The 10,471-nt window shown below is 34.3% G+C and overlaps 1 protein-coding gene across 1 annotated transcript in view; it reads right to left on the bottom strand.

The window, feature by feature from the left end:
• Window positions 1-329: 329 nt before the first annotated feature.
• Window positions 330-10,471, bottom strand: part of LOC118768100 — a 42,660-nt gene continuing 32,518 nt past the window's right edge. The window contains exons 3-5 of the mRNA XM_036513912.1: window positions 3,751-3,842; window positions 777-916; window positions 330-384 (exon numbers count right to left, since the gene is read on the bottom strand). Of these exons, the coding sequence (XP_036369805.1) occupies window positions 330-384; window positions 777-916; window positions 3,751-3,842 (287 nt within the window). The remainder of the gene's footprint in view (window positions 385-776; window positions 917-3,750; window positions 3,843-10,471) is intronic.

Genomic DNA, 10,471 nt, shown 5'->3' with positions numbered 1-10,471 from the left:
AGACAATGCTTCTTGAAAACCACAGCTGCGCGCGCATGCACACACACATGCACACACACACAAGCACACATGCACGCATGCATTCGCGTACGCCAACACAGAGTTATACAATCAATTACACTGAAATCAAGAGGCGATGTTTTACTTACAACCGGTCGGCGTTTTGTAAGAAATATCGTACTCTTCCTTATTTCCACTTTTTCTTTTGGCTTCTATCCTCTCGCCGTTATTCCCAATGTTAAACTCCGGGTAACTGAAACTAATATATTACAATTGATAAATTGTTTTTTTTTTATATTTTTGTTATTTTCTATGTTTACATGTTTTTTTTAAATGTAATCCCACACAAAATCAATTGTACCCTCATCGATCTTTTTGTCAAACCTTAAGGTTCATAACGAAAACATTATCATAATCATTAGTATGCGGCGGCGAGTTGACAGAATGTTTAGCATGCCGGATAAAATGCTTAGCAGTATTTTGTCCGTCTATACATCCTGAGTTCAAATTCCACCGAGGTCGACTGTGCCTATCACCCTTTCGGGGGTCGTTGGAATGATTACCAGTTTGACACTGGTACCGACTAACCCCCCACCCCACCGCCCCAACAAACTGTCAGACGTTCTGCGTACGGGAGAAAGGATTATCATTATGGAATTATAATATTATACAACAATGAGATATAAAGTATATCGGTAATCTTTGCTGAAAGTGTTCAAAAGAAAAATTATTAAATAATTTAAGATGTTAATTATGAGTAAGGAGATGATATATACTTCGCATTGAATGTCACCATTACTGTATGCCATTGCTGTACAATTATTTTATCTTTCTGGAACCATGATGTAGAATTCGTCCCTGTTCCACGGAAAATGAATACGTCATCATCTGATGGTTTTTTCAACCGAAATTCCACCTGCAAATGGAAAGTAAACTCGAACCAGTGACAAATCTCAGAGAATGAGGGATGGCAGAGTTGTAAGAAGAGAATGGAGACTAGGATGTGATATAAGGAGAGAGTAAGAGGGCGAGAATGAGATGGAGAGAATCGTGGGGGGAAGAGTGAGACTTTGAGTGCAGGAGAAAAAGACTAGAGAATACAGAAAATAAGAGGAAGAGGAGGAGGAGAGAGAGACAGACAGACAGACAGACAGAAATACAGACGGAAGGAAAATGAGAAGACGAAATGCTATGTCGCGTTAGAAGTGCAAAATTTAGACAGAAAGTGATTTGGTTTGAGAGGAAAATGTGGCTGACTTACGAGACAGAGAATCAGACTACTAACTAATGAGTCATGATTTCGGAGTCTTTCTAAAAGTTTTGTTGCATCTATAGGAACTAGAAAACCCTGACAAAATCAGGATAAAATAAAAACAAAGTAAAAAACGGCAAGAATCGATCCCACATCAAACACATATCGATGTTCTGTGGAGGAATGAAGAGAGATATCAGGAACGGAAGTAAAGGAGTTGTGACATCACCTCAAGAAAGGGGCTTTCGATCTGCCTCTTCCTTGGTCTAGACTCTTAGGTGAAGCGGATGCCAGAGGGACAGTAGCTTCTGACCAAATGCTGGGGTACGCGTGTAGGTGTGTCCATCAAGTTCTTTTGACCCTGGTAGAGTGTAGCTTTTCTGAAGTTCGTCTCGAATTAAAAGCATTTTTACTGTCCCATCTACATATTCGTGAATTTCATCCTTCCACCTCTTCCTTCTAAAATGCAAGACAAACGTTTTTCCTCGCTGACACATAACCTTCTCATAATCTCTCTCCTTCTTTCTCAACCTCATGTCTACTCAACCCTTTATTCCTACACTTATAACCACTCACCATTCTTATTTCGATCTTAGCAGTTAAAACTCTTTGCTATTCTACTTCAAAATATTTATTCCTCATCGATCCAATTCAGGTGTTAATTCATCGCTTTCCAAACTCCTCCTTAAATCCCCTTTTCTTCTTAGTTATAATGCTCATAATCCCTTTTAACCTTCGCGCTCTTCTTACACCAAAGCACCGATGACGATATCGAACCATTCCACATTCTGATCCATTTGTACCAGTCTCTTTCGTAACCTAGAAGTATTCCTCGTCAACACACTGATTCAATATCGAGACACTCTTGGTTATGTTGCTGTCTATGAAATCCAACGTCTCTGCGATCTGAAGACGTTTGTCACATTATGCTATCGTTCCTTGAAGGATGAAAGACAAAGTCGACTTCGGCGGAAATTGAACTCGGAAAATAAAGATCCGGAATTAAATACCACGAGCGTTGTGTTCTACGCTCTAATTATTCTGATTCTTTTATAATAATACTACTACTAATAATAATATTAATAATAATAATAATAATAATAATGAGAAGAAGAAGAAAGAAGAAGAAGAAGAAGAAGAAGAAGAAGAAGAAAAAGAAGAAGAAAAAGAAGAAGAAGAAGAAGAAGAAGAAGAAGAGAGGATCGCTGTGCAACAGGATGACTGCCTGCAGCAAGGTCGCACCCCTGCATGGATGACAAGCGAGCGAACGCTGCTAATGCGTCAAGGACCCCTTGAAAGGGAAATTGCAAACATCAGGTAAGTAACAATCTATTACCTAAAGAACAGAAAGGCTGCAGGAACCAAAGTAGGGCAACAAAAGATCACCTATTAGATGATAAAATGATAATTAGAAATTGCAGAGGTAGATGATTGGCAGGAGTGAATGTAGCATGGTTAGATTAGAAAAAAGCGTATGACATGGTACCACACAGTTAGATAAGTAAAACAAGGAGCAGGTTTGAAATAGCCAAAAACAAAAAGCATGGAGAAAATGCTAAATGAAAGTATGGAACATTGGAATACTGAAATGATCGGAGAAAAACAAAAACCCGGAAAAGTGAACATCAGACGTGGAATATTTCAAGTTGATAGCTTATCTCCGTTACTATTCGAATTGGCCATGAAAAGTGAAAATTGCTTACGATTTGGTTAAAGGAAATGGTCAGATAAATCATCTTCTTTTCATGGACGATACAAAAGTTTATGCGAAAAATGAGAAACAGTTTGAAAATCTTGTAAATATTATCCGCATTTTCTCAAATGACGTTGGTATGGAATTTGGGATAGAAAAGTGCGCTATATTGAAAATAAAAGGAGGAACATTTGAAAGAAGCCAGGGAATTGAAATGCCAAATGGGCAAAGAATGGGAGCAGTTGAGAAAGGACGGTGGTAAAAGTAGTTGGGAATACTGAAAGCAGACGAAATAGAAAATGAATGAAAGAAACGACCAATTGGGAGTACACAAGGAGAGTAAGAAAATCATTGCAGTCAAAGCTGAATTCCAAAACCCTTATTAAAGCAAAGATCAGTGTCCTTAATCAGATACCCGGCGAAAATGATGAAAATCTAAATAAAAGGCCGGACCTTAGTCCCCAAGTCTCGCTAGTGAAACAGAAAAAAAGGAGAAATAAATACGAGATGAATAGGTTTCTATGCGTCGTGTATGTTTTATAGCAACACTCATGCCACAAAATGAAAACACTGCACAATATTCCATTGAAATTTAGAAGCAAAATTAGTCTGGATCTTGTTCTATCGTGAAACCCCGCCAAAGAAACTTGCTAACATAAAAAGATAGATTTTAAAAATGAAATAAACATCAGAAACTGAAATTAAACATTAAAAAGAAAACACTAGTAATTATTGTAAAACAGCAACAAATCTGTAGATTGGTTATTCAATGAGAATCATCTTGAAATTCTAAAAAAGGAATTACCTTTTCAATAGGCAAATTGTCCCAGTACAAATAAATAGGGCTTTTCTTAAATGAGGTTTTGGTCATCTCAAATACTTTCTGCCAGCTTTTACCTAAGTATACAAACAAGATGTTTACACTTAAACGGCGGAAAAGTGTTGCATGAATGTGTGTGACAAACGGACAATAATCGAAAAAATCTCTTTTTCATAAAGCTAATTTTTATATTTATTTTCATTAAATTAAGCACAAAAACTAAAATAATTGTTGGTCTTAAACAAATTGAGACGAATCGGTGCACTTTTTCCATCCAGAGCTAGTTGAAGCATTATTTTTTCTGTATTATCTAAACCATCATTTTCAACATCATCTGCTTCATTTGATGATGAAAGAAAATCAGAAAAACACTTCTTCATCGCTGTTTAAATCATCTATTTACGACTTGATTTCTCCCATTGATAAGGGCCGCTTACGCTTAGGCGCATTTAATTTAGCAGACGCTCGAGCCTCAACTGATGACGGTCATATCTGTGTAAAGTTTTTGTGACACCAATAGGATTTTAAAGAAAAAGAAGGTGCATTGCAGAAGTTTCCAGGATTTTTCAGGAAATACATTTATTTATTTCAAAGAAAGCTGAGTGAACCGGTCCAATTCCTCGTTCCACATCTCGCTCAGGATTGTGTTAGGTGCAAAGCACACTTCTAAGGCATGCAAAGTGATTAACTCGTTCCAGTGGTGTGCCCGAAATTATGATGTTAAAGTCCAGAAGCGCAGAATTCGGGATTGATTAGGCGAAGAACTGAGATTTCTTAGAATTTACAGTGAGCTCAAAACGTTGATACGCAATGGTGAAAAACTGACAGATCGTTGCAGTTCTAAGCTTGAGTGACCGAGTGACCACGTTGCCATCGACGAAGTGAAGTTCTGAGATTCGCTTGGAACTGGTAAGATTCGCTTGGAACTGGAAGATTCTTTGACCGAAACCTCACCAGGCTGAAGAGTCTTTCATCAAAACGATATCTGATGTCCTTTCCCAGCTGATCCGAGGGAAGTTCATAGATCATTGCAGGAAGGTTTCGGGAGAAAAGCATAGTAGCGGGTACATAAACTTGTTTCAATCCAGATGTAATTGGGAATTCTTCTGAGAGTCCATCACGAGGAAGGAAACGCCCAGTCATACCATTGTATGATCAGGTAGAAGAAATAATCAAGGGCCGTCCATATGGCTGGTCTTGGTACTCTATCACAAACCTTTTGCAGATCATAAAAGATGAGTAAAATTCATTTTGTTGTTCTCGATACTTGTTTTGGAATTGTCTGGCGCAGATCGTGTCTATGGTTCCAAGTAATTCTCGGAAAACACACTGGGATTCTGGAAGGATTCTTTCTGCGATGACGTGGAGACCGTTCAAGGGTATTGGAGCAAAGATCTTTCCTAAAATAATAAGTAGCGAGATTACACGATGGTTTCCATAAGATTTTCTATCTCCTTTCTTGAATATACTGATTATGAGAGCACTAAGTGCGTGAGGTCGGCAATGTCTCGTTTATGAGTCTACATATGAGTATAGCTTCCTTAATTCTTAAATTACCCACATTTCTTTCACTGGCCTCAATTGTGACTGTTATGCTTTTGTCGGTGTTCCGGCATCTTTTCTGAAGGAGGTGACTATCGTGTTAAGATGTTCTTTGATGCGGACGTGTAACGGTTATGTTGTGCTACCCACATAGAACTTGTTGCGTTTGTCACATTGTATTCTATACAAAACATTTACTCGTTGGCATAAATCTATGTCACGGATGGGACAGTTTGTGAGTTTGCATTGATTGTTGTCCCTTGTTCGTTTCTTTGCGAGCATACATACATAATACATACAAATCTTCGCATAGATACATACATACATAACATATATACAAACTTACAAACAAAAATACCCCGTCGTTGATGTTGCAATTCCAGTGAAGGAGCCTGGATTTAGGTTAGAAACCGGTTCGTTCTCTATTGGCAAGAAATCCTGAAATAAACTGAATAATAATAAACATACATATATATATATATATATATATATATATATGTGTGTGTGTGTGTGTGTGTGTGTGTGTGTGTGTGTGTGTGTGCGTTTGTAAAATAATTGGGATAATGATGAAAATATAATACAGAAATTCGAAAAAAATATGCCAGAAAATTGTGAATTACATACTGTTTCCGGAGAGTAAAATATAGGATGAACATGTGCAATCCTGATCTTTAATTTCTTCGTTGTAAAGCGATCGATGCATATAACACGGGCCATTACAATAGCTAAAATATTCGCACTCATCGCGGGAAAGACACAGACTCGCACATTCCAAACGAGATGACGCGGTTTTTGTAGTTTTATTCTGATCAATTAAGCATTTTGATGTTGTGGTTTGTTCGAAGAGACCATCTCTATTCGTTGGTTCTCCGGCAGTTACAAGAGTCACGAAAAGCAAAAGTGTCAAAGCTGGCAGCAGAAGAGGAATCGAATGGTACTGAATTGTTGTCTCCATTCCTGAAAAATATACAAGTATACATACTTATGTACATACATAAATACATATATCTAGATATATATATATATACGAAAGAAGGTTTGAAAATGCAATTTTAAAGATGTTTATTTACTTAACCGGTTTCCTAAATCCTAAATTGATCAAATTTATCTTCACGTGTGCCAGTGCTTTTCCTGGGATATTTCGGGTCCCTCGGCAATCGAAGAGTACGTGGTCTCCTGAACTTCACACTTGTGTGTATCTTCTTGGTTTTCCTGGGATGAATACCTTTTAAGACTGCTCTCTTTGCTTGAAGTCCCTTAACAATAGCTTTCTTTGCTTGAATACCTTTCAAAACGGCCTTCTTTGCCTTCACAGCCTTTGACCTGGCTTTGCTAATAGCGGTAGGCCGTCTACGGACGCGTGGTTCTCTTTTCTTTTCTGTTTTTTTTGGTAGTTTTAGAGGAAGATTTTCCTCCTTTGCTCGATGAAACCTTCTTCTTGGGAGCCATCTTGGTGTAAGAAGTGATACCCCACAACTCAACATTGTTATATATAAATGTATATATATATATTGTATCTGAAGTCAATTCCAATAGAATTAAGTTTATGTCAAGTAACTCTAAGATTAAAAATTCTATATACCAGTGTATAATCAGTACTCGTAATAAAGTACGATTTTACATTGGAAGCACATCGTTAGAGTTATCTAAAGTAATTTCTATCCATTACTCAATATTTAGGGATAGAAATAAACGTAATAATACCGGTCTCAGCAAAGTGATTTGGGTTTTAAAAGACGACAATGAACAATTTCCTTTAGAATGGTTGATTCTCTCAATTTCGATACCTTATGACAAAGGCAAGGAATTCTGTCTTCTCTGCAATTCTGAGCTATTTTTCATAATTTTTTCTAAAATTAATCTAGTAAACACTGTTATAGAGCGAGCATACAGATGTAAGCATTGGCAAAAACACACATTTAGTGCATATAAGTAGTCTTTATAATTATATATAATTTAAACTTTAATTTCCTTTATATTTAACATTCACTATTAATATCCCTACACTTTCTGTAAGCTACTTATGACCTTATATCATATAACGTTTTTTTAAACAATATAAATAGCGTTCTGTCAATCGCTATACAAATCGATCATTTTTTGCTAAAATGTCGTATTGACGAGTTTCGTTTTTTTCACTTTCCCAAAGAGAAGATTGCATTGTTTATTCCATTTATTCTTTTGAATAGTATCAGTGGAATTTTTGAAACGTGTGTCGAAGTTAAAAATATTTCATTTACACTGCGTTAAACTCCATTTACCTATTCATATATTATTCAAAATATTCTACGTAACCACGAAGTTTCTACCTCAATAAACAAGGAGTTACAACATCTTTACTTGCGAGATTTTTGCTACCCCCGTAAATATTTATTTATTTTTTCTGTGTAAATTGGTAACAAGGTAAAAATACATTCATCTATATATATATATACAATTGCAGCGTGGAAGGTGTTTATAAGCCATTTAAGGAACACACAAAAGCCGTTCGATTCACTTCAACATTTAAGTTTAATTTGTCAAAATATTTTCGTCACTAAAATCCGTGACCTGTTCACTGACAAAAATCTGTGCTGCACGGATTTTTGTCAGTGAACAGGTCACGGATTTTAGTGACGAAAATATTTTGACAAATTAAACTTAAATGTTGAAGTGAATCGAACGGCTTTTGTGTGTTCCTTAAATGGCTTATAAACACCTTCCACGCTGCAATTGTTTTCTTTCAGCACACGATCTCAGATCAAATTACTTGCTATGCGAGTACATCTCCGTAATATATATATATATATATATATAATAATAATAAATATTAGGGAATAAATCCAAATTTACAGGGAAAAAATCAGATTTAGGATTAAATCGATTTTATAGTAAAATATTATAAAATATTATTCGAGACAAAACCACTATTTTGCAAAACAAACAAGGAAAGACTTAATTAATACATAAAATTTTAATAAATAGTCAAAAAATGTATATATGTATATATGTATATATACATATATATATATATATATATATATATATGTATGTATGTATGTATGTATGTATATATACATATATACATGTATGTATGTATGTATATATACATATATACATATATATATATATATAATATACATATATACATACACACATATACATATATACATCTATGTACGTATATATATACACATTTATATACATATATATATTTGACTATTTATTAAAATTTTATGTATTATTAAGTCTTTCCTTGTTTGTTTTGCAAAATAGTGGTTTTGTCTCGAATAATATTTTATATATATATATATATAATTACGTATATATATGTATATAAATGTGTATATATATACGTACATAGATGTATATATGTATATGTGTGTATGTATATATGTATATATGTATATATACATATATATATATATATATATATATGTATGTATGTATGTATGTATGTATATATACATATATACATATATACATACACACATATACATATATACATCTATGTACGTATATATATACACATTTATATACATATATATACATAATTATACATATATATATACACATATATAATATACATTTATATACATATATGTATATATATAGCTATATACATATATACATATATACAGTTATTTATATATATATACATATATATATATTCATTTATATAGATACATATATATATATATTCATTTATATACATGTGTGTGTGTGTGTATACATGATGATACATGAAGATGACTGTCCACTCGTGACCGAGGAAGACCATTGCTGACCTTCAGGAACATTGTGCACTCTAGGACTAACTTATATTTTGCATTTGCAGCTCTGTTCGTGGCTAATGAGAACCTAACGTGGCTAACCAGTGCTTATGTATCGTCGCCTCAATCCTCTGGACATCAGCTTTCCTCAAGAAATGTGTGCCTGCAGTTTTTAATGTTCATCCAACATTCAGAATGTATCTCAGGCATCTCTGGTGAAAGTGTTCAAGGACCCTTACATGACGTTTGTAAAGGTTCCATGTCTCACATGAGTAAAGGAGCGATGTTAGTATACATGCACGGTATAGGGATGTGCATGTACCTAATACATACATACATATATACATGCATACGTGCATACATACATTCAAGCATGCATGCATACATACATACATATATACATGCATGCATGCATACATACATACAGCCATACATACATACATGCATACATACATACATACATACATACATACATATATACATACAAACATACATACATACATACATACATACATACATTCATACATACATACATACATACATACATACATACATACATTCATACATACATACATAATACATACATACATACATACATACATACATACATACATTCATACATACATACATTCATACATACATACATACATACTACATACATTCATACATACATACATACATACATACATACATACATACTACATACATACATACATACATACATACATTCATACATACATACATACATACATACATTCATACATACATACATACATACATACATACATTCATACATACATTCATACATACATACATACATACATACATTCATACATACATACATACATACATACATACATACATACATACATACATACATACATACATACATACATAGACACACGCACACATTCTAAAATTATTGATCGGTCGTAGTTGCCTTTGTTAAGGGAAGCTATTCTCAAATATATATTTTCTTATCTTGAGAGTTATCTTCCTGAACACATACCTTAAACCACTTCGTTATTGTAGTTACTAAATAGATTTTATTCTCATTGCTTACTTCTTTCAGTTATTGAACTACGGCCACGCTGGAGCACAACAGTGACGTGATTAGTCCAACAGACCGACTCCAGTATTTCTCTTTCTCAAGAATACCACTTATTCCTTCCGACCTATTTGCCGAACTTGTATGTTACAGTAACTTTGACATAGCAAAAACAAATGCTGGCTCTCTCTCTCTCTATATATATATATATATGCGTGTGTGTGTGTGCTTATATATATATCTATATCTATTTATCTATTTATCTATCTACACACACACACACACACACACACACACACATATATATATATATATATACGAAAGAAGGTTTGAAAATGCAATTTAAAAGATGTTTTTAAATTGC

The sequence above is a fragment of the Octopus sinensis genome, linkage group LG27 (genome assembly GCF_006345805.1).
Source record: "Octopus sinensis linkage group LG27, ASM634580v1, whole genome shotgun sequence".
NCBI classification, from domain to species: Eukaryota; Metazoa; Mollusca; class Cephalopoda; order Octopoda; family Octopodidae; genus Octopus; species Octopus sinensis.
The sequence above is the reverse complement of the archived record's forward strand: the minus strand, read 5'-3'. Positions and strand labels throughout refer to the sequence as shown.